This window comes from Pseudochaenichthys georgianus, chromosome 17 (genome assembly GCF_902827115.2).
Source record: "Pseudochaenichthys georgianus chromosome 17, fPseGeo1.2, whole genome shotgun sequence".
NCBI lineage: Eukaryota > Metazoa > Chordata > Actinopteri > Perciformes > Channichthyidae > Pseudochaenichthys > Pseudochaenichthys georgianus.
Window position 1 is genome coordinate 42,520,651 of NC_047519.1, and position 25,465 is coordinate 42,546,115.

General features: G+C 43.2%; 1 protein-coding gene across 1 annotated transcript in view; it reads right to left on the minus strand.

Annotated features, from left to right (window-relative positions):
- Window positions 1-6,084: 6,084 nt before the first annotated feature.
- Window positions 6,085-25,465, minus strand: part of myo10 (myosin X) — a 150,207-nt gene continuing 130,826 nt past the window's right edge. Inside the window, 16 exon segments of the mRNA XM_034104935.2 lie at window positions 6,085-7,444; window positions 7,955-8,146; window positions 9,068-9,565; window positions 10,945-11,065; window positions 11,337-11,473; window positions 12,863-13,070; window positions 13,981-14,272; window positions 16,050-16,173; window positions 16,696-16,853; window positions 17,352-17,543; window positions 18,330-18,472; window positions 18,920-18,975; window positions 20,007-20,100; window positions 20,285-20,380; window positions 21,900-22,143; window positions 25,213-25,333. Of these exon segments, the coding sequence (XP_033960826.1) occupies window positions 7,334-7,444; window positions 7,955-8,146; window positions 9,068-9,565; window positions 10,945-11,065; window positions 11,337-11,473; window positions 12,863-13,070; window positions 13,981-14,272; window positions 16,050-16,173; window positions 16,696-16,853; window positions 17,352-17,543; window positions 18,330-18,472; window positions 18,920-18,975; window positions 20,007-20,100; window positions 20,285-20,380; window positions 21,900-22,143; window positions 25,213-25,333 (2,787 nt within the window). The 3' untranslated portion in view covers window positions 6,085-7,333.

The following is a 25,465-nucleotide window of genomic DNA, read 5'->3' on the forward strand; positions in this document are numbered from 1 at the left end:
ACATGCTTCCTGTCGTTGCTTAGCGTCTGCGTCGGACCACTCTCTTGCGTCTGCGAGCAGCGAGGGACCTCTTCTCCCGAGGTCTCCTGCGTCTGCGCACGGGGCGAGCGGCTCGTCTGCGTCTGCTCGGCATCGTCAGAAAACGTGAACTCCGTGGAGGAACCCCCGTTCATATTATCATATATATATATAGTATATTCAGGAGAGGCTCGTGAGGTCACGGATGATGTCATCGCACTCGGCATGACGTCATGTGATCACCAGTGAAGAAAGGCTCTATGACATCACCCATGAGGAATGTGAAGAAAGCTATGACGTCATGCAGAGTGCGATGACATCATCGGTGACATCACAGAGCCTCTCCTGAAAGTTTGCAAGTAGACCCCGTTCCTCCACGGAGTTCACGTTTGTTGACGATGCCGAGCAGACGCAGACGAGCCGCTCGCCCCGTGCGCAGACGCAGGAGACCTCGGGAGAAGAGGTCCCTCGCTGCTCGCAGACGCACGAGAGTGGTCCGATTTCGAGTGTGACGTTACTCCGAATGTGATGATGTCACCGATGACATCACGTTGCGTGTTTTCGTCTTTGCAAACTTTAAAACATTCAGACGAGGCTCTGACATAACGATGACGTCATCACATTCTGCATCGGGGTCAAAGAGCCGTTCCTCCCTAGTGATCACATGACAACGTGATGACATCATTGTTGACACATTGTCCTGGGCCATAGCTCTGACCCAGAGGGAGACTGAGCTCCGAGTGTTGTCTCCCTGCCTGTCGGGTCAGCTGGTAGAGGTGTGATCGCTTTGCCTGGTTTATCTTTGTTTACTTTCCATCACAGGATCCATCTTGTGCCACATGCTTCCTGTCGTTGCTTAGCGTCCGCGTCGGACCACTCTCTTGCGTCTGCGAGCAGCGAGGGACCTCTTCTCCCGAGGTCTCCTGCGTCTGCGCACGGGGCGAGCGGCTCGTCTGCGTCTGCTCGGCATCGTCAGAAAACGTGAACTCTGTGGAGGAACCCCCGTTCATATTATTATATATATATATATAGTATATTCAGGAGAGGCTCCGTGAGGTCACGGATGATGTCATCGCACTCGGCATGACGTCATGTGATCACCAGTGAAGAAAGGCTCTATGACATCACCGATGAGGAATGTGAAGAAAGCTATGACATCTTGCGGAATGTCATGACATCATCTATGACATCACGGAGCCTCTCCCGAAAGTATGCAAGTATGTACCCTATGCACATTTCATAAGTTATAATAATTTTTTGTCTTTTCTTTTTCAGGAAGGAAGGACGGGACGCCACATGAATGCAGCAGAAATGCTCCAATCTTGTAACGTAATGTGTACACACACACACACACACACACACACACACACACACACACACACACACACACACACACACACACACACACACACACACACACACACACACACACACACACACACACACACACACACACACACACACACACACACACACACACACACACACACACACACACACACACACACACACACACACACACACACACACACACACACACACACACACACACACACACACACACACACACACACACACACACTTCAGGGGACATTACATTGACTTACATGCATTTCCTGGAGACTTATCCTAACCTTAACCAACACATGCCTTACGTTAGTTTCTTGACACAAAACTTACTTCGGGTCTTCTGTTCCAAGGTATTTTCCCCACCACTTACAGGGGTGTAATCTACTTTATTCTGGTCTATTTGCCCAATATTTAAATCTGGTTTATTATCAACATAGTGAGTGTATATATCTCTCTCTACTGATAGCGGTCAAATCTACTTTTTCTGAGTCTCTTGACCCAATACTCAATTCTGGTTTAATTTGTCAGGGTGTTTTTCTTACTACCTACAAGTGGTTTAATCTACTTCATTCTGGTCTATCTACCCAGTTTTTAACTCTGGTGTATTAATCAACACAATGGGTTTATATTTCCCTCTACCGGCGGTTAAATCTACTTTATTTGAGTCTGCTGACCTGGTATTTAATTCTGGTTTACTAATTCTCAGGGTGTTTATACAGTTCTCTTTACCCAGGGTGATTAAATATATTTCATTATGGTCCGTTACAAGTTTTCTCTCCACCTTAAAGCTCACGAACTTGACCTACCTACCAGTCCTTTTCCCCTAGTTGGGAGCTTTGAGAAAACAACACAACACTGGGAATTGATCGACCCAGCGGGGCCCCCCTAGAGTAGGGTGTCTGGTGATAATGGCTGAAACACCCCGTGACCTCTAGGTTCATTACTGACGATGTGTTCCAAACAAATATAAAGGACTATTTTGTTCCCCAAATACTTCTATTTGGGAGTACAAAAAACAACTGACTGTCTCTCACGATGGCTATTGGGCCATTTGCGCCGCACAGGGTACTCAGTCTGTTTTTATGCAGACTACTAATTAGGGGTGAACATTTATCCTCCATCTCTCAGCAGTACATTTAGCAACCCTTTTTTTAATCTTACTCCTAAACTTAACCACTAGACGTGATGCCTAAACTTAAGTTAATATCCATCAAACAATAGACCATCTTATCCTTAATGTTATCTCTAAACCTAACCACCCTGGCTACTTGCCTAATCCTAATATACATCTCCATAAAAACCTTTTGACTTTTAATTCAAACAATTGTGATCAATTTATGTTAGACTTTTCTCTAAATCTCTAAATTCGAATTGAAGTTAGAAACATCATTTAGCTGTTTCCTCAGTCAGACCTCGGTCTACCATGACTGATAAGGAGAGGTGTGGTTCTTTCTAAAACAGGCGGTACTTTGACATGGCGAGGTTTGTTTGGACCTTGGGGGACTTTATTTGGACTGGAAGGGTAATTCCCTCAGTCGGTTCCGAGTCGACCTTGGCGGGGTGGGGGAGTTGTTTCTACCCGAATTGAGCGGTGTCCTGGTGCAACTAATGTTTTTTGGACCCGGTTCTCCCGGCTTGGTGAGGCCCTGCCTGGATTGGTGCGAATCGTGACTGGCACTAGGAGGCCTTTCATTTATTTCCCCTAAAATACATCTACACAAATGGCTATCTGACTCTTAATTAAAACCACTAAAATTAACTTATGGTACACTCTTAACTAAATATCATAATAGACCAGCTTCAGTCTAACTGCGGACTACTTTGTTCCCCAAGAATACCAGCGACCCTGTCGGATCACTAATCTTAACCACTCTGGCTCCATTGCCTAATCCTAAAACCACATTCTCTCCCGTTTTTTCATTCTGCTTTTCCAACCCCTTTCCGGTACGAGCCCCGTAAGGGGATAACGAAAGGAAACGGGCCACAAAACAGATACGGCCATTGCGGCAAGAGGAGGCATCCGCCGGTAACCACCGCTACCCTCCTCCGTGTCTCTGTCCTTCAAGCTTTTATTACCCTGTCTACTTTACACCTTTTCACACTTATGATTCAGTCAGGATGCTAAGATGGGGCATGAGCCGACACGTCCTCTAGTGCGCGTGCCTTTCCTTAGATCTCTGTACAACCACGGAGTCGTCGGACAATATGGGGAGATCTGGTGGCCCTTACAAAAACCTAACCCTAACCCTTAACCTAACCAAGTCTTCACCCTAAAATTAATGATTGCCCTTATGGGGACCTCCAATTTGTCCCCATAAGGGAGGCGAGTCCCCACACGTGACTATGTAAACAGATTTAGGTCCCCACAAGTATAGTAATGCTAGTCCACACACACACACACACACACACACACACACACACACACTCTCTCACACACACACACACACACACACACACACACCACACACACACACACACACACACACACACACACACACACACACACACACACACACACACACACACACACACACACACACACACACACACACACACACACACACACACACACACACACACACACAGCACTGAAATGAACTCTAAACCAATGAATTACCCAGTATTCAAAACTACCGATTGAGACTGTCAAAGTATATCAAATAAAGTAAATCATCTCAATACCACTCAGACCAAATATGTAATCATTTATTGTTAGAATCATCCTTTCCAAACATAATACAGCTAATACAGATAGAAAATAGAAACACCAGTGCGTGTCAAAGATCAGTCAGTTGCATGGTTGCGTAGAGAAAAACACAACGAGATGTTTACCTGAAGAAGATCACCACGGGGCGATCATCAGGAGAGAAAACAAGGCGAAGACTTACAGTATAAAATGTACAGCCACGTGATTATATAATATTTATATAACATTGCACAGTATAGCAACAAAAGAAGAGAAACCACGCATTGGAAAACAGACGAAGTGTACAGAATATACAACAAGGCACCGTGGAAGAAACCTGCACACGCGTCTTTGGATGGATCTGCCGCCCGCGGAGCTCCAGTGAAATGTTGTAGGAATGTCACGCTGCACACAATCCCACTGAGCAAGTCTTTAAACTCAAATCTGATCAATTGCATCGATAGTTCAGACAGTATTACTAATGATGGTTCGATACCTGCAGTCCGAGTCGCTTGAAGGGGCATTGCGTCCTGTTTTAAGGCCTTTCAATCGTGCTACATCGACGACAAGGGCCATTTCTGACTTAGTCATATTTTGTGGATTTTTGCTTTCAATTATCGTCCATGCAGTGTAGTGCATGCTTATCTAAAGTTAGCACTGTGTGTGTGTGTGTGTGTGTGTGTGTGTGTGTGTGTGTGTGTGTGTGTGTGTGTGTGTAGTGCATTCTTATCTAAGGTTAGCACTGTGTGTGTGTGTGTGTGTGTGTGTGTGTGTGTGTGTGTGTGTAGTGCATTCTTATCTAAGGTTAGCACTGTGTGTGTGTGTGTGTGTGTGTGTGTGTGTGTGTGTGTGTGTGTGTGTAGTGCATTCTTATTTTGAAACAACAGAACTTTACAAAGAACAAGCCCTACATATTGATCTTTGGAAGTGATGGATAGCGATCAGGGCAGCATGTGGAAAATGTTTTTTAGCTTTGAATTCATGCATAAAGATACATTTGATGCATCGGGAAAATAAAGTGAGGATTTGGAGTTTTTCGAAATCTGAGTTTTGAGATTTAAATAAACACATTTGTTATTTCAAATCTCAAAATCTAAATTCAGAAATCACGAATCCTTTTCATCCTCACTTAAATTAAGGAAATCGTAATTTCGAGATCAATATCTGACTTCGTTTCTCCCCTTGCAATTCTTTGTCAAAAAATCTTATTATTTTTTAGCATCGAAATTCTAATAAAATCTTTATTATTTTCTCCCTTCGCAATTCTTTGAATACATTTAGAATTTTGAGATCTAAATAATAATTTATCAGAGAATTCTTAGCTTGAATTCAGAACTTCTAGGTCTTGAGATTTCAATTTGAACCTTTTTTCCCCGTAGAAATTCTGAATGTATCCTCATTAACATGATGTTCCCCAGATGGTAGGCGCTTCACTATGTGTCCCCGTGTGGCCCTAACCTACTTCCACACCTGACCTTCCTCACTTTGAATGTGAGTGCTGTTTTCTGGACTGGGAGACGGACGGTAAGACTGGGCTTACACGTCAGAGTAATAATGACTCAGAGTTGAACGACCTGCACAGACGGACACGTTCTGCAGTGTGAAAGTACGTTTGTAGTTAAAGGGAACCTTCCAGATTGTGGTGACGCAGGAACAAGAGTGGCATCGGTTTGATTTCAGTTCGTCCCGCTTCAGTTGGAACAGGCACTTGTGTGTGACCTTCAAAAAAATCATCACAATCAATCACAAAGTAGAAATGCTTCAGACGAGTACAGTCGCATATTATTTACAGTTCTTTTTTTAAGAAGGTCCCAGAGTTTATCAAAGCAGAGGAAAAGGCTTGTTCTCCTTCCTCCTCCTTCTTCACGGCTTTCCTTTAATTACATTCAGACGCACCTCTTTTCAAAGTCACACACACACACACACACACACACACACACACACACACACACACACACACACACACACACACACACACACACACACACACACACACACCACACACACACACACACACACACACAACACACACACACACACACACACCACCAACAGTCCTTGCAGTGCCGCGGCACATTAGCATCAGGAGACATGAGCGTCCTTTTTTCCAAAACAAGACACATCCGCACATCTAGAGTAAATCACGAGAGGATGACACGGTCGTGTGAAACGCTCGGATGGTTTTCTTTGGTCTGATTGTTTTACTATCTTATTCAGCGACTGCAGAATCCCAGGAAAAGTGTTGATAGGTTATTCCCGTCGTGTACTTTTTACAAGTGCCTTATTTTTTAGTATCACTGTTGAACCCAATGTTGGACCCAGACCTTTAGATACAGAGCCTTAGTGTTAACGTGTTTGAGTCCTTCGTAGCTTCAGGAATCAAAAAGAATTCTTAGCAATAAGGATATTGTGGTCAGATTGTCAATATTTACCACCAATAATAACGTTCAAGCCTAATGTTGGGCTACAAAGGAACGACAGCACGGTCACGTGACTTCCCGTCACCACCGCTAAGCTAAAGGTGGCTAATGTTGGGCTACAAAGGAACGACAGCACGGTCACATGACTTCACGTCACCACCGCTAAGCTAAAGGCGGCTAATGTTGGGCTATAAAGGAACTACAGCACGGTCACATGACTTCACGTCACCACCGCTAAGCTAAAGGTGGCTAATGTTGGGCTGTAAAGGAACGACAGCACGGTCACATGACTTCACGTCACCACCGCTAAGCTAAAGGTGGCTAATGTTGGGCTGTAAAGGAACTACAGCACGGTCACATGACTTCCCGTCACCACCGCTAAGCTAAAGGTGGCTAATGTTGGGTGTGATGGCGATTAGTCGTCTCATTTAGCCACTAGTTAGTAACCTCCGTATTTAAATGCCCCAGTGAGGTATTAACTGACGTATTTTATGTCGTAGCACAAAAATCTCTTCCGCTTGTGTTAACCACAGACCGTATTTCAGGCTAACAACCAAAAACACATTCAGAAAGCCATTGACTTCCAGGTGAGGGAACAGGAAGTGCTAAAATGCTGACTCATTCCTGGTTGCACGTTGTATGTCAGCATTACGAAGGTTTAAAAAAAGTTAGCAACTAAAGAAAACCATCTTGAAATGGTTGCTCACTGTTTAAGGCTCTGATCTCTCAGGTGGGATGCGTCACGGTTTGGAATGAAACCAGACAAAATCACAACTTTAGCTAATTATCGTTAAGAGCATTGTGGTTTGTCTCCGGCATTCGGAGTCAGTCTTGAGATTCCAAAGATGGTGGTCGGAGTTCACCAGGCGCTGCACTGGCTGCCGTGGCTGCTGACCGACTGACAGTTGCTGTAGCGCTTCTTCACGATCATGCTGATGTAGGCCTTCATCAGCTTGGCGATGTCCATGACCTGCAGAGGAGAGAGAAGAGGACTTTCGTGTTTCTGTTTGCTTCACCTGCATGCATTCACAGATTCAAAGGCTTTCTTGCCATATAGCTACAGAGTGGGCAGGCTCCTCCAACAATGCAACATATATATATATAGGACATAAAACAATGACAAATAGTGCAAGAAGAACGAAACAGAAATAAAATAGTGCAAGATTATTATTATTAAGGCAAGTCGGTGCAATAATTTTTCTTTTCAATTGAGCTTCGACATGTAAATATGAGCTGTTGGCTAATTGTAAAGGGATTGGACTCTGCTAATGTTATTTAACCATCTTAAAAACTGTTCTTAATATATTTCGACATCAAGAAAATAATCTAAATATTTTGAAATGTCACTATCAGTAGATTCTTACGGCGAGGACGGTTGGTGAACTAATGTTCCGTTGATTTGACGAAGCTAATTCTATCCTTCAAAACATGCCTATAATTTATCTCGACATGAAGAAACCATTGACTTGTCGTTACGAACCATATGCGTGTCGAACACCAGCTCTCGGCCCTCCACAGTGATCTTGTAGGCGCTGGCCAGCGGAGCTCCGAAAGAGAGGATCTGCTCGTACGGGAAAACCTCCAGAGGCCACGGCTCTCCTCTCTTATACACAGAGATCGCCTCCCGACTCACGCCCAGCCACAGCTCCGAGGGGAACGACCCGTCACGGCACTGCAAAGAGTAAACATATTCATATTACTCTGAGAACTATATTTCATTGAGGGATTTGAATGTCAAGTAAAAGTTGACATTTTGAAACTGGAAATAAAACCTTTTAGCTTTTATTTATTGAAAACTGAGAGATGTATTTTCTAATCACTGGCTGCAATACTATACCTTACTTTAGTAACAATATCAATACTTTTTTTTACACTTTTCAACGCATTTCTTTGAGCAATGTTCAGTCGTAAAACTTCCAAAATATAAGATAAAATGCATCCATGTTTGCTTAAAAAAAAAAGTTGCTTTACTGGAACCTTAGCAATAAAACAGCTCGGAGGGGAACGACCCGTCACGACACCAACACTATTAAATACATTAATATTAAAATAAGAAGTATATTTAATTACGGGTTTCTTTATAGCCCAACATTAGCCACCTTTAGCTTAGCGGTGGTGACGTGAAGTCATGTGACCGTGCTGTAGTTCCTTTATAGCCCAACATTAGCCACCTTTAGCTTTGCGGTGGTGACGTGAAGTCATGTGACCGTGCTGTAGTTCCTTTATAGCCCAACATTAGCCTCCTTTAGCTTAGCGGTGGTGACGTGAAGTCATGTGACCGTGCTGTAGTTCCTCAATAGCCCAACATTAGCCACCTTTAGCTTAGCGGTGGTGACGTGAAGTCATGTGACCGTGCTGTAGTTCCTTTATAGCCCAACATTAGCCTCCTTTAGCTTAGCGGTGGTGACGTGAAGTCATGTGACCATGCTGTAGTTTAAGTTCCTTTAAAAAACGTTGCTTTACTAGAACCGTAGCAATAAAACAGCTCAGAGGGGAACGACCCATCTTGACACAAAAAATATTAAACATATTAATATTACACTAAGAACTATATTTCAACAAGGGATCCAAAACGAAACGCTGGTAGACTCACCTCCACGTTGAACAGCGTGGATCCGTATCCCTGCCACTCCTTGGCCACCGCCATGTATTTGACCATGGCCTGTTCCTGGTTCATGCCCTGCAGCTTCCTCCACTTGTCCATCACGCAGGTCTTCACGGCCGCCGCCTCCTCCCTCAGCCACGCCTCCATGCTGTTCTCCTCCTCCAGTTTCTGCCGACTCAGCGATCCGCTCCGGAAGCTCCTCCTCAGCGTTCCCTCCAGGAAGCTCGAGCGTTTCCTCTCCGACGTTCCCGAGCGTTCGGATAAAGAGCCGCCGCCGCCGGCGCTAGTGACGGAGCTCGGAGCGAAGGTTTTGGCCGAGTTTTGCACACGGGCCCGCAACCGAGACATGGGGAACACCAGGGACATTTCGGGGATTTTGACCTGGGGGTTGTGATCCCCCTGGAGGTACTGAAGCCTGAGGGCCGCCAGGAACTGAAGGGTCTCCTCGGGGCCCGGATACCGACCCCGGATCACAGCCTCATGAGCCTGGAGACAAGGAAATGTGAGATGGAGATTTCAGAACAACTGTCAAGTAAAAACATTTTGAAACTGCGATACATGAAATAAAACCACTCATTTATGTGTTATGTTCTCATGTTTGATCCTTTCGGGACTCTGTGTTTTGTTTTTATGTTAACCTTAATTTCCGTCTCAATAAAAGACGGAAAAACAAACACCTCCGTCAGTCAGAAAGCGCCACAAATTCATGTTTTAACAACAGCTGGTGTCATATTATACCCCACGCGGGTTAACATGTTTCCTTCCCATCATGCTCTCCTGCTCTGATGCATACATTGGCTTTTGTTTCTACTTGAGACTTGTGTATTCTGTTCTTATGTTTGTTCCTTTCTGGACTCTACGGGGTCTGTTTTAACTAAATGTAACCTTAATGTCTGCATCATGAACTGTTCTTTCTTTGCTTAAGCACTTCCTTTTTGTATACTAAATAAATGTATTATTATTAAAAAACGGAGAGATTATTTTTTCTAATCACGAGAGAAATACTGGCTGCAGTACTATACCATCGCTTAGTAACAATATCAATACTTGTTTTTACACGTTTCAACGCCTTTCTTTGAGCAATGTTCATAAGTAAGAATCCTATTTTATGTTGAACAAAATAAGATGAAATGCATAAAAAAACTGCATCCATGTTTGTATTTAAATAAGTTGCTTCACTAGAATCAAAGCAATAGAAACACATATTCTAAAAACAGACAAATAATGATCACAATCTAAAATCATCAGATCAAAATAAATATATTTTTTAAATACTTGACAATATAGACCCACTTCTGTCAAAACAACATCATACTCCTGCTGAACAACCACTTTTGGGGTTTAAAGTGTTCTCCATTATTCAAAAGGTATTCCTCTACGGCAGGGGTGTCAAACTCAATTTCATCGCGGGCCACATTAGAATTATGGTTGCACTCAAAGGGCCGGTGGTAACTTTAAGACTATATAAAAATACATAATAAATATAAAATAATGTATTATTTTACAATATTTCCTCTGCATTGGATTATTATCGGATAGGGTAATAACTTCATAATTAACTACGTCTGAAAGCAGAAGTCTAGGGAAAATAATTGCAAGTCTCTTCATTGCGCATGTCACACAATGAGATGCATTGTGGGACATGTAGTTTATGGGCAACGTTCTCCTGTAAAGCGGCACGTAACTTTAAAATAAACTTAAATAAATGATATACTTTGGAAGCTCTTGTGGGCCACATAAAATGAAGTGGCGGGCTGGATTTGGCCCCCGGGCCTTGAGTTTGACACCCCTGCTCTACGGGTTAGATATCGAGCTTCAGTCTGATGGCTCCGAACAAAAGCAACAGGTTTTAAATTGCTTGTTACCTGTTCAAACATGAAGGCGAACTCCACGCTGTCTTTGGGGACGTTCTCCGTGTCCAGGAAGCAGTAAAGCTTGAAGTAAAACTTCCAGCCGGTGTTGCTCTCGTCCGGACTCGCTGAAAGTCTGGAGACAAGAGAGAGTTCATAAAGACCAGAAGACAAAAGATCAACTGATTCACAAAGTAGTGATTGGACCCTTTTCCTCAATTTATATTCAGGACATGGTCGAGGTCAGAGACGATGTGGATATGTTATTAGGGTAGTCTGATTCAGGTTTTGAGGTGGAGCAGCTCTCACCCTAAAGCGGTGCACAAACACTGGTACCATGACGAATTACAATACTGTAGGACACTCACAATCACACATGTATAACACAAATGTACAAAGAAGCTTACTTTTCAAACTTGGCGAGCACGTCGGCCACCACCATGCGGCTCTCGATGGCTTTCTCCGTGGAGTCGTTGTGTTCGAACAGAGCGAACATGTTCCTGCTGTCCTCCATCGCCAGGCCTCGGATCAGCTTCTCCACCACCTGACACACAGGTCAACACAAACACGATTGATTAGACACTGGAATCATACTATTTAAATTGCTTGAGGACTTGACTTGAAGATTACACATCTACTAATCAGAAAAAGGGGGTATGTAAACTAAAGTATGAGTGGTTCATGGATAACCTAGACATATACAACAGATCAATCTTCCAGTTTTCAAATGGGATTGATAGCTGGTATTGTGATGTTTTTGTTGTCTGTAGTTCCTTTATAGTCCAGCATTAGCCTCCTTTAGCTTAGCGGTGGTGACGTGAAGTCATGTGACCGTGCTGTAGTTCCTTTATAGCCCAACATTAGTCGCCTTTAGCTTAGCGGTGGTGACGTGAAGTCATGTGACCGTGCTGTAGTTCCTTTATAGCCCAACATTAGCCGCCTTTAGCTTAGCGGTGGTGACGTGAAGTCATGTGACCGTGCTGTAGTTCCTTTATAGCCCAGCATTAGCCGCCTTTAGCTTAGCGGTGGTGACGTGAAGTCATGTGACCGTGCTGTAGTTCCTTTATAGCCCAGCATTAGCCTCCTTTAGCTTAGCAGTGGTGACGTGAAGCCATGTGACCGTGCTGTAGTTCCTTTATAGCCCAGCATTAGCCACCTTTAGCTTAGCGGTGGTGACGTGAAGTCATGTGACCGTGCTGTAGTTCCTTTATAGCCCAACATTAGCCGCCTTTAGCTTAGCGGTGGTGACGTGAAGTCATGTGACCGTGCTGTAGTTCCTTTATAGCCCAGCATTAGCCTCCTTTAGCTTAGCCGTGGTGAAGTGAAGTCATGTGACCGTGCTGTAGTTCCTTTATAGCCCAACATTAGCCACCTTTAGCTTAGTGGTGGTGACGTGAAGTCATGTGACCGTGCTGTAGTTCCTTTATAGCCCAACATTAGCCTCCTTTAGCTTAGCAGTGGTGAGGTGAAGTCATGTGACCGTGCTGTAGTTCCTTGATAGCCCAACATTAGCCACCTTTAGCTTAGCGGTGGTGACGTGAAGTCATGTGACCGTGCTGTAGTTCCTTTATAGCCCAACATTAGCCGCCTTTAGCTTAGCGGTGGAGACGTGAAGTCATGTGACCGTGCTGTAGTTCCTTTATAGCCCAACATTAGCCGCCTTTAGCTTAGCGGTGGTGACGTGAAGTCATGTGACCGTGCTGTAGTTCCTTTATAGCCCAACATTAGCCTCCTTTAGCTTAGCGGTGGTGACGTGAAGTCATGTGACCGTGCTGTAGTTCCTTTATAGCCTAATGTTAGCTTTTTACTTCAGAAATTATAAAGTACTGTTAATATGTGGAGATTATCCTGCTGGACATAAACGTTTGTTTGAAACAGAGATTATTTTATATTATTCTGCGAGTTCTGTAAAATTATTAATGTTTGAACATACCTCTCCAGCGGTGGTGTGTGAGTTGATGGTGATCTTGCAGGATCCTCCTCCATGGCAGTGGACCGTGGTGCTCATGTCCTGCCGGGCCACGATGGCTCGGATCTCCTCCTGCGACGGGACGTTCTCCCGACAGCGAGTCTTCCTCAGGGAGTCCAGGGCGAAGGCGGCGTAACGATCCATCTCCGATCCGGGAAGGAGCTCTCGAGACCTGCGGGGAGGGAGATTTGGATCGTGAGAGACTACACCAACATTACGAAAAAAAGTATTATTCATTTACACAAAAACAAGATGAATTGCTGTTATGGCAATTATGGTATTAAAGCTTAATACAGGGTAACCCTAATGACATGTAACTTTGAACTAAGTAGTAAGTAGAATAACATTTGGTCTGTGTTCACGAGGGTAAGGTGAAGGGTTTTATGACACTACAGCAGTGCTTCTCAAAGTGTGGTCCGTGAGCGCCCCCTAGTGGTCCGTGAGTGTATTGGTAACATTTCACATTTGAAATAAATAAATAAAAGTTTTCCACACTCTGGCGGGAATATCTCCGCAATGGAGCAAGCTTAAGTTTCACTTTCGATTGCATGATATAGCCCAGCGCAACACCTTCCTCACACATGTTGCCACTTGTTTGTACAATTTTCAGGCGATTTGTAATCTGTTCTAGAAAAACGATGTGTTTTGGGGTATTTGTGGAGTTAGGAGGTCCGTGAGTGTTTTTTTTTTGGTTAAGTGGTGCTTGTTAAGAAAAGGTTTGAGAAACACTGCACTACATGAAAGGAAGACATTTACTGTAGGGGGGGGGGGGGGGGGTAGCTGCGACACACGAGGTTTGCTTATTGTGATCCACCTGGGCCCACATGCTGTTGTGTTGTCAGGAGAATGATCTTTGATGTTTCCCTATAAGAGAGTCTGTCTCACACAGCGCACTCAGGAGGAGTCATGACGCTTGCAAGCATTAAAAGAAAATATCTTAAAAGACTTTATATCGATATTGTGTTTCTTTGCATATTTGCCTAACTCATAATTTGCTCGAGACAGCAGCTGATTTTAAGTTGCTACGGCATTGCCCCGAAGCATTCTCTGTCCACACAATCTGTCTCCCTGCGTGCCGTTACCTCTTGAGGTGGAACTTGAGGTATCTGAGGACGCTCCTGGAGGGCAGGAAGGTGCAGGACATGCAGGCGAGGATCTTCCAGCTGCAGATGTTCCCGGGGCTGCCCGGCTCGGGGGGGCGGGTGGTCTGTTTCATCAGCTGGCAGTACAGCTCGTCCCTCAGAGGCTTCAGATCCTGGCCCGTCTGCAGCAGACCCTGGATCAGCGGCACCGGGTCCGACACGCCCTCCAGGTGCTGCAGGGAGCCGAACACCTTCAGAGCCTCCTCCTGCAGGGTGGTGTAGCTCCTCAGAGCTGAGGGGGGGAGGTGGCAAAAGTACAACATCCTTTACTCAAGTAGAAGTACAGATACTCGTGTTCAAAAATACTCTGGTAAAAGTAGAAGTACTGACTAAACTTCTTTACTCAAGTGAAAGTAAAGAGGCTTTGAAGTGTACTTCAGTAAAAAGTACCCATAACTAGCAGCTGTTTTAAAGAGTACCTGGGTATTTGTGTTCAACATGAGAAGTAGAAAGTACAGGTATTTGTGTTCAACATGAGAAGTAGAAAGTACAGGTATTTGTGTTCAACATGTAAGAAGTAGAAAGTACAGGTATTTGTGTTCAACATGTAAGAAGTAGAAAGTACAGGTATTTGTGTTCAACATGTAAGAAGTAGAAAGTACAGGTATTTGAGTTCAACATGTAAGAAGTAGAAAGTACAGGTATTTGTGTTCAACATGTGAGAAGTAGAAAGTACAGGTATTTGTGTTCAACATGTAAGAAGTAGAAAGTACAGGTATTTGTGTTCAACATGTAAGAAGTAGAAAGTACAGGTATTTGTGTTCAACATGTAAGAAGTAGAAAGTACAGGTATTTGAGTTCAACATGTAAGAAGTAGAAAGTACAGGTATTTGTGTTCAACATGTGAGAAGTAGAAAGTACAGGTATTTGTGTTCAACATGTAAGAAGTAGAAAGTACAGGTATTTGAGTTCAACATGTAAGAAGTAGAAAGTACAGGTATTTGTGTTCAACATGTAAGAAGTAGAAAGTACAGGTATTTGAGTTCAACATGTGAGAAGTAGAAAGTACAGGTATTTGAGTTCAACATGAGAGAAGTAGAAAGTACAGGTATTTGAGTTCAACATGTAAGAAGTAGAAAGTACAGGTATTTGAGTTCAACATGTAAGAAGTAGAAAGTACAGGTATTTGAGTTCAACATGAGAGAAGTAGAAAGTACAGGTATTTGAGTTCAACATGTAAGAAGTAGAAAGTACAGGTATTTGTGTTCAACATGTGAGAAGTAGAAAGTACAGGTATTTGGATTCAACATGTAAGAAGTAGAAAGTACAGGTATTTGGGTTCAACATGTAAGAAGTAGAAAGTACAGGTATTTGTGTTCAACATGTGAGAAGTAGAACGTACAGGTATTTGAGTTCAACATGTAAGAAGTAGAAAGTACAGGTATTTGGGTTCAACATGAGAGAAGTAGAAAGTACAGGTATTTGGGTTCAACATGAGAGAAGTAGAAAGTTCAGGTATTTGAGTTCAACATGTAAGAAGTAGAAAGTACAGGTATTTGTGTTCAACATGTAAGAAGTAGAAAGTACAGGTATTTGAGTTCAACATGTGAGAAGTAGAAAGTACAGGTATTTGAGTTCAACATGTGAGAAGTAGAAAGTACAGGTATTTGAGTTCAACATGTAAGAAGTAGAAAGTACAGGTATTTGTGTTCAACATGTAAGAAGTACAAAGTACAGGTATTTGAGTTCAACATGTGAGAAGTAGAAAGTACAGGTATTTGTGTTCAACATGTAAGAAGTACAAAGTACAGGTATTTGAGTTCAACATGTAAGAAGTCAAAGTAAAAAGTCATCAGAAAAATAAGTAGTGGAGTAAAGTACTGATACGAGAAACATGTACTTAAGTACAGTAACGAAGTATTTGTACTCCACTACCTCCCACCTCTGGAGGGGACGTTAGGGGTCATTAGCTCCGTATAAAGTGAAGTTGCCAGCACTGTGAATGACGTATATTTGCAGATATATCTCAGTCGACTGTCTCTGTATTTTTAATTATTTCCGGGTCTCACCTGAGTGGTGAATGTCTCCGTAGGGCAGCGGCAGCAGGGGCGTGTGCAGAGGGTGGAGGCTGAAGCGCAGGATGGGGTTCCTCTTGTAGATCTGCTCCACCACCTCAGAGTTCAGACAGTTCTCCTGCAGAGACGAGGGCAGGGAGGACATGATGAGTCTCTGAGGTTTACTAGAGAGGATGCAGTTGGAACGAGGACTTTGAACCGTATATGAAGCCGGTGTGCTTGAGTTAGTGGGATGTGAATTTAGTCGAATTCTATCGTCTTTCTGTGTATAGTTTACATGTAGCATACGTTTTCTCTAAGTCCTAACCAGCGTTGTTAAAAAAACAAGAAATTATACTTAAAAAACGAGATAACCTTTAAGAAAAGCTACAATTAAACCATATTGCATGTTAAATAACCCTTTCTCAACAAAAAAAGGAAACTTATGAAAAGATACCACGAATAACTCCAGTTATTTAGTGACCCGGTGCATTTGTCCAAGTTTGCCAAATACTTGATCCTTTACTGGCAGGACTTGTGAGTTGAAATATAGTAGCAAGGTAAAGAAACAAAGCTTTACGAGTGGTCTGAAGCCGTCTACAAAGTGATGTAATGAATGTGTAGCTCCCTAATGTAGCTCGTGAATGCTCACAGTTCCCACCTTGATGTCCAGGATGAGCTGCTGCGTGGGCGTGTCGATCGGGGCTTTGGTGTCGATGACGTTCTGGATGGAGTTGGCCCAACGCGTGGCCTCGTTCAGAAGCTTGGAGTACAGACGGTACGAGTGTTTACGGCCGTACACGATCACACTCCAGTAGCCTGAGAGCAGGAAGGACACCAGGAACAGACGGGGAAGGAGTGAAGTTAATAAAAACATTGAATAATTAGAATCTTTGAAGGAAGGTTAAAATGGGATTGAAGCACTGGCCCACCGCTTTATTTTATGTGGGCCCCGCAAGAGCTTGCAAAGACTATAATACGGTTAGAAGCATGTTGCCAATAAACTACATTTCCCACAATGCATCTCGTTTTCCGACTTGCGCACTGAAGAGACTTGCAATGATTTGGCCTAGACTTCTGCTCTCAGACATTAATTATGAAGTTAGTGCCCTATCTGATAATAGTCAAATGCAGAGGCAATAATGTAATATATTACATTATTTTATATATATTATATATTGTAATATGTATCTTTACAACTGGCCCTTTTAGTGCAACCTTAATGCTGATGTGAAATTGAGTTTGACACCCCTGACTTAGAGTACGGAAATTCAGATGCAAAAGTCAGATTCAAGTCGCGTTGTTGTCGTTTCTTACCGGTCTCTTTGAAGAGCTTGTCGTCGGGCGGCACCACGGAGCACAGGCTGTTCAGAACCAGCGTTCCCAGCTTCAGGGCGTTGCGCTCCGAGCTCTTGTAGTAGTCCAGGGAGTTGTGTGTGAGCAGGAACCAGCGCTTCTTCAGCTTCAGAGACGCTCTGCTGCTGTTCCTCATCTCTTTGTGCAGCCAGCCTGCAGGGAATCAAGGAGTCAGATGTTTGTACATAAACCGATATATTCCTGCACTTTAACTTTATCTGCATATTGAAGTATGTTAAGAAGTAGGAGGAGTTTCAAAGATGGTCATGAGAAGTAGGAGGAGTTTCAGAGATGGTCATGAGAAGTAGGAGGAGCTTTAGAGATGGTCATGAGAAGTAGGAGGAGCTTTAGTGATGGTCATGCGAAGTAGGAGGAGTTTCAGAGATTGTCATGAGAAGTAGGAGGAGTTTTAGAGATGGTCATGAGAAGTAGGAGGAGTTTTAGTGATGGTCATGAGAAGTAGGAGGAGTTTTAGTGATTGTCATGAGAAGTAGGAGGAGTTTTAGTGATGTCATGAGAAGTAGGAGGAGCTTTAGTGATGGTCATGGGAAGTAGGAGGAGCTTCAGAGATGGTCATGAGAAGTAGGAGGAGCTTCAGAGAGGGTCATGAGAAGTAGGAGGAGCTTTAGTGATGGTCATGGGAAGTAGGAGGAGCTTCAGAGATGGTCATGAGAAGTAGGAGGAGCTTTAGTGATGGTCATGGGAAGTAGGAGGAGCTTCAGAGATGGTCATGAGAAGTAGGAGGAGCTTTAGTGATGGTCATGGGAAGTAGGAGGAGCTTCAGAGATGGTCATGAGAAGTAGGAGGAGCTTTAGTGATGGTCATGGGAAGTAGGAGGAGCTTCAGAGATGGTCATGAGAAGTAGGAGGAGCTTTAGTGATGGTCATGGGAAGTAGGAGGAGCTTCAGAGAGGGTCATGAGAAGTAGGAGGAGCTTTACCTCTGATGATGAACTCCTGGCCGTCCACCCTGGTGTCTCCCTTGGATCTCTGCAGCAGAGTGATCCAGTGGTGCATCTCCTCCGGCGTGTCGGCGTTACAGTGCAGCACGCGGTTCGCTGTGATCATCACGAAGGAGTTCGGCCTGCGACGAGTCAGAGAAACCGTTAATGATCACGAGAAGAAGAAGAAGAAGAAGAAGAAGAAGAAGAAGAAGAAGAAGAAGAAGAAGACAGGATAAAGGACCAATCACACACTGTATGATCCCATTATCTGGATACATTAGTGGAACACAGCTCAAACGTACATTCCTGCAAATCCTAAACAATGATCCTGTAATTAATCAATGACATCATAGAACCTCGAAATAACGAGAAACGTCAATTATTTAAAAAAAAGAATATTTATTATTATTTGTGTAACAGCAGCACTCCCTAGAGCACTCCCTAGTGGCTCAATTGAGAACAACACAATATACTCTATCCTGTTGCTTTTAAAGGGACCTTTAACAGAGCGTGTGTCTCAGAGTGTGTGTGTGTGTGTGTGTGTGTGTAACAGAGTGTGTGTAGCAGAACATGTAATGTTTCCTCACCTCTCTGGATTATCTGACGCACACACCGAGTCGATCATCCCAACGTCCAGCGTGCCCTGAAGAGAGAGAGAGAGACAGAGAGAGACACAGAGAGAGACAGAGAGAGAGATAGAGAGACAGAGAGAGAGACAGAGAGAGAGACATAGAGAGAGACAGAGAGAGAGAGATAGAGAGAGAGACAGAGAGAGACAGACATAGAGAGACAGAGAGAGAGACAGAGAGAGAGAGACAGAGAGAGACAGAGAGAGAGAGAGACCGAGAGAGAGAGAGACCGAGAGACAGACAGAGAGAGACAGAGAGAGATAGAGAGAGACAGAGAGAGACAGACATAGAGAGACAGAGAGAGAGACAGAGACAGAGAGACAGAGAGAGACAGAGAGAGACAGAGAGAGAGAGAGACAGAGAGAGACAGACATAGAGAGACAGAGAGAGAGACAGAGAGAGACAGACATAGAGAGACAGAGAGAGAGACAGAGAGAGAGAGACAGAGAGAGAGAGACAGAGAGAGAGAGAGACAGAGAGAGAGAGAGACAGAGAGAGACAGACATAGAGAGACAGAGAGAGAGACAGAGAGAGGACAGACATAGAGAGACAGAGAGAGAGAGAGACAGAGAGAGACCGAGAGACAGACAGAGAGAGACAGAGAGAGACAGAGAGAGATAGAGAGAGACAGAGAGAGAGAGAGATAGAGAGACAGAGAGAGAGAGAGAGATGAATTCATTAATTGAATGACTCTGTGTTCCTTGTAAAAACATTTTAAAGGCAGTTTGTGTGTTTGTGTGTGTTACAGATGTTTGTGTGTGTTACAGATGTTCGTGTGTGTTACAGATGTTCGTGTGTGTTACAGATGTTTGTGTGTGTTACAGATGTTTGTGTGTGTTACAGATGTTCGTGTGTGTTACAGATGTTCGTGTGTGTTACAGATGTTGCAACTATACAGAGCTTTAGCAACACGCTATGGTCTCGCTAACAAAGCTATTGAGTGGAGAGAGAGGGTTCAGACGGTGCTCGACGAACCATACTCTGACTTCTCTCTTGGACCTGCTCTGCCTTTCTCTACATCTCGTCTCCATCCCATAATACTCACCACAGCGTTCTGGGGGTTGGCCTGCTCGTCGTGCATCTCTCTGATCTCCTGCTCTGTGGAGCCGTGCACCTGACTCAGCACGCTGAACCACTGGCTGTAACCATGGAAACATCATCATCACCATCATCATACATGTTATGTATACAAAGCACATTTCTTGTATGTGAAAAGTCACTAAAGTGGATTCTGATTCTGATTGCATTGTTATTATTAAATAAGTGTTATGTTCCCGTACATGTTTCGTTTCGTTGATCACATGATATCTGAAACCAACTGACCTGGCGTCCTCTGGAGTTTCTGCGATCAGCTGGAAGGTCCTGTCCGGCATCACGATGTTGATCCCGTTCTCCTTTCCCGTGTTGTCGATGATCTCTCTGCAGAGCACGGAAACACTTTATCAATAGGTCATCTTCACATAAGTGTGGCACGCACACGCGCACAGGTCAGCTTGCTACACATGTCCAACAACTATATTCAGACGAAGATTTAAAACTGATTTTGTCGGAAAGTCATAGAAAGTCATAGAAAAGGAAATCAAAAAGTCATTATATATCATGTCATATCGTTTGTCATGAAAAGTCCCAGTTTTGTAAGTCGTAACTTCTAGAATAATATTTCATAATAATCATCAAAACTTCAAAGTATAGTATGTCATGAATAAGTCATCAAAAGTCAAAGTATGGTCAAAATGTAAAAAAAGTCAATAAAAAGGTAAAATAATTCGGTGTCATAGTAAAAAAAATACATACAAAAATCGAAGTAAAGTATCTCATTAAACATCTCAAAAGGGTCCAAGTATAATATGTAACACAAATCCTAAAAACTCATAGTATAATAAGTCATACGAATTCATAGATAACTGATAAAAAGTCGTAGTATAGTTAGGCAAGAATAGGACATAGAAAATCAATGCATAGTGAGTCATGAAGTCCTAAATAAGTAATGCAAACTCATAGTCTGGTGTATCATAATAAATCATAAAAAACTAAAATGTTAGTTTGTCATAAAAGTCATAAATAGCCCTAGTTTTATAAGTCGTAACTTGTAGTATAATATTGAATAATAATCATCAAAAAGTCAAAGTGTAATAAATAAGTCATAAAAAGTAATAGTATAGTTAGGCAAGAATAGGACATAGAAAATCAATGCATAGTGAGTCATGAAGTCCTAAATAAGTAATGCAAACTCATAGTCTGGTGTATCATAATAAATCATAAAAAACTAAAATGTTAGTTTGTCATAAAAGTCATAAAAAGCCCTAGTTTTTTAAGTCGTAACTTGTAGTATAATATTAATAATAATCATCAAAAAGTCAAAGTGTAATAAATAAGTCATAAAAAGTAATAGTATAGTTAGGCAAGAATAGGACATAGAAAATCAATGCATAGTGAGTCATGAAGTCCTAAATAAGTAATGCAAACTCATAGTCTGGTGTATCATAATAAATCATAAAAAACTAAAATGTTAGTTTGTCATAAAAGTCATAAAAAGCCCTAGTTTTTTAAGTCGTAACTTGTAGTATAATATTAATAATAATCATCAAAAAGTCAAAGTGTAATAAATAAGTCATAAAAAGTAATAGTATAGTTAGGCAAGAATAGGACAAATCAAATCAATGCATAGTGAGTCATAAAAGCCATACATTAGTAATGGAAAGTCAAAATAAATCATAAAAAGTCACATTTTAGTTTGTCATACAAGTTTTAAAAAATCATGGAAAATATGAAATAAGAAAAAATGGAAATGTGAGTCATAGCTTTTTCAGTTTGTCTCAGTTACAGTATATATCACTGCTACTTCGATCTCAATCTGTATTATTCATACAGCACCTCGGTGAGTGCTGTACAGCGAACCAGCACAGTACAACATAACGGGAGTAAAAGAACAACTTACTTGGCGTCGCGCATGTCCAGCACGCCCTTCATCTTCTCCTCTCCGTCGTTCTCGAAGTACATGAGTTTGCTCTGTCTCAGAACGAACCAGCGCTTCTTCCAGTTCCTCCGGGACAGCGTGGACGAGCCGCCGCCCTTCTTGTGAAGCCAGCCCTGCTTCAGAGCCTCCTGCTTCGCCCTGAACCAGAGGAACGTCTCGTCCTTCAAAACACACCAGCGCCGCTTCCACGTGTTGATCAGGCCGCCTGCACACGGAGACATCACATTATCCAAAGTCAGTTCGCCATCTTCAGATCAAACGTAACATTACAAAGTATATCATTGTGGAGACGTGTTAGAAATGAAATCAATGTTGATATGGCGTCATTTCAATTAAATGTCAAACAACTATATTCAGAAGAGGGTTTAAAACTAATCTCGTCGTGAATAGAATAGAATAGTATGCCATAGAAACAACTCTACTACAGTTCAGAGGTACATGGTGTACTTCTACTCACTACAGTTCAGAGGTACATGGTGTACTTCTACCCACTACAGTTCAGAGGTACATGGTGTACTTCTACTCACTACAGTTCAGAGGTACATGGTGTACTTCTACTCCACTACAGTTCAGAGGTACATGGTGTACTTCTACTCACTACAGTTCAGAGGTACATGGTGTACTTCTACTCACTACAGTTCAGAGGTACATGGTGTACTTCTACTCACTACAGTTCAGAGGTACATGGTGTACTTCTACTCACTACAGTTCAGAGGTACATGGTGTACTTCTACTCCACTACAGTTCAGAGGTACATGGTGTACTTCTACTCCACTACAGTTCAGAGGTACATGGTGTACTTCTACTCCACTACAGTTCAGAGGTACATGGTGTACTTCTACTCCACTACAGTTCAGAGGTACATGGTGTACTTCTACTCCACTACAGTTCAGAGGTACATGGTGTACTTCTACCCCACTACAGTTCAGAGGTACATGGTGTACTTCTACCCCACTACAGTTCAGAGGTACATGGTGTACTTCTACCCCACTACAGTTCAGAGGTACATGGTGTACTTCTACTCACTACAGTTCAGAGGTACATGGTGTACTTCTACTCACTACAGTTCAGAGGTACATGGTGTACTTCTACCCCTCTACAGTTCAGAGGTACATGGTGTACTTCTACTCACTACAGTTCAGAGGTACATGGTGTACTTCTACTCCACTACAGTTCAGAGGTACATGGTGTACTTCTACCCCACTACAGTTCAGAGGTACATGGTGTACTTCTACTCCACTACAGTTCAGAGGTACATGGTGTACTTCTACTCACTACAGTTCAGAGGTACATGGTGTACTTCTACTCACTACAGTTCAGAGGTACATGGTGTACTTCTACTCCACTACAGTTCAGAGGTACATGGTGTACTTCTACTCCACTACAGTTCAGAGGTACATGGTGTACTTCTACTCCACTACAGTTCAGAGGTACATGGTGTACTTCTACTCCACTACAGTTCAGAGGTACATGGTGTACTTCTACTCCCACTACAGTTCAGAGGTACATGGTGTACTTCTACTCCACTACAGTTCAGAGGTACATGGTGTACTTCTACTCACTACAGTTCAGAGGTACATGGTGTACTTCTACTCCACTACAGTTCAGAGGTACATGGTGTACTTCTACCCTCACTACAGTTCAGAGGTACATGGTGTACTTCTACCTCACTACAGTTCAGAGGTACATGGTGTACTTCTACTCCACTACAGTTCAGAGGTACATGGTGTACTTCTACTCACTACAGTTCAGAGGTACATGGTGTACTTCTACTCCACTACAGTTCAGAGGTACATGGTGTACTTCTACTCCACTACAGTTCAGAGGTACATGGTGTACTTCTACTCCACTACAGTTCAGAGGTACATGGTGTACTTCTACTCCACTACAGTTCAGAGGTACATGGTGTACTTCTACCCCACTACAGTTCAGAGGTACATGGTGTACTTCTACTCACTACAGTTCAGAGGTACATGGTGTACTTCTACTCCACTACAGGTCAGAGGTACATGGTGTACTTCTACTCCACTACAGTTCAGAGGTACATGGTGTACTTCTACTCCACTACAGTTCAGAGGTACATGGTGTACTTCTACTCACTACAGTTCAGAGGTACATGGTGTACTTCTACCCCACTACAGTTCAGAGGTACATGGTGTACTTCTACCCCACTACAGTTCAGAGGTACATGATGTACTTCTACTGCACTACAGTTCAGAGGTACATGGTGTACTTCTACCCCACTACAGGTCAGAGGTACATGGTGTACTTCTACTCCACTACAGTTCAGAGGTACATGGTGTACTTCTACTCCACTACAGTTCAGAGGTACATGGTGTACTTCTACTGCACTACAGCTCAGAGGTACATGGTGTACTTTTCCTCCACTACAGTTCAGAGGTACATGGTGTACTTCTACCCACTACAGTTCAGAGGTACATGGTGTACTTCTACTGCACTACAGTTCAGAGGTACATGGTGTACTTCTACTCCACTACAGTTCAGAGGTACATGGTGTACTTCTACTCCTCTACATGTATTTAATACCTTTAAGTTACTTTACAGATCTGGATGAATGATGTGAAATCTAATCAAGTGTTGAATCAGACTTTAGTTCCACCTGGAGTAAATCCACCAGCTACCCTGCAGTCTACAAAGTACTTCAGACTAGCTGCACCTTCACCAGCTACCCTGCAGTCTACAAAGTACTTCAGACTAGCTGCCCCTTCACCAGCTACCCTGCAGTCTACAAAGTACTTCAGACTAGCTGCACCTTCACCAGCTACCCTGCAGTCTACAAAGTACTTCAGACTAGCTGCACCTTCACCAGCTACCCTGCAGTCTACAAAGTACTTCAGACTAGCTGCACCTCCACCAGCTACCCTGCAGTCTACAAAGTACTTCAGACTAGCTGCCACCTTCACCAGCTACCCTGCAGTCTACAAAGTACTTCAGACTAGCTGCACCTCCACCAGCTACCCTGCAGTCTACAAAGTACTTCAGACTAGCTGCACCTCCACCAGCTACCCTGCAGTCTACAAAGTACTTCAGACTAGCTGCACCTCCACCAGCTACCCTGCAGTCTACAAAGTACTTCAGACTAGCTGCACCTTCACCAGCTACCCTGCAGTCTACAAAGTACTTCAGACTAGCTGCACCTTTAAGAACACTTTAAAGATCAATCCTTATAATCAAAACATATAATTGAACCCCTAGTCTTTCCTCTTGCGCTGTACACGTCTGAGGGAGGAGTGTAATAAGGGAGAGACTGGACCTTTGATGAAGAGGAAGCTGTGGAAGTACGGCAGCGTGACGCAGCTGTAGACGGAGTCCCGTCGATACGAAAGCTCGTCATCGGTGTCGAACCTGTCGAAGTCGTCTTCGCTGTCCTCAAACTGGAATAAAAAGAAACAGAAATTAGACATTTAAGACATAACGAGCACATTTTAAAAAGGTCCAATCGTTTTTACTTGGCAGGATTCTGCTCAGTTCCAAGTCGCTCCCAATGGCAACCGGTATGTGAATGT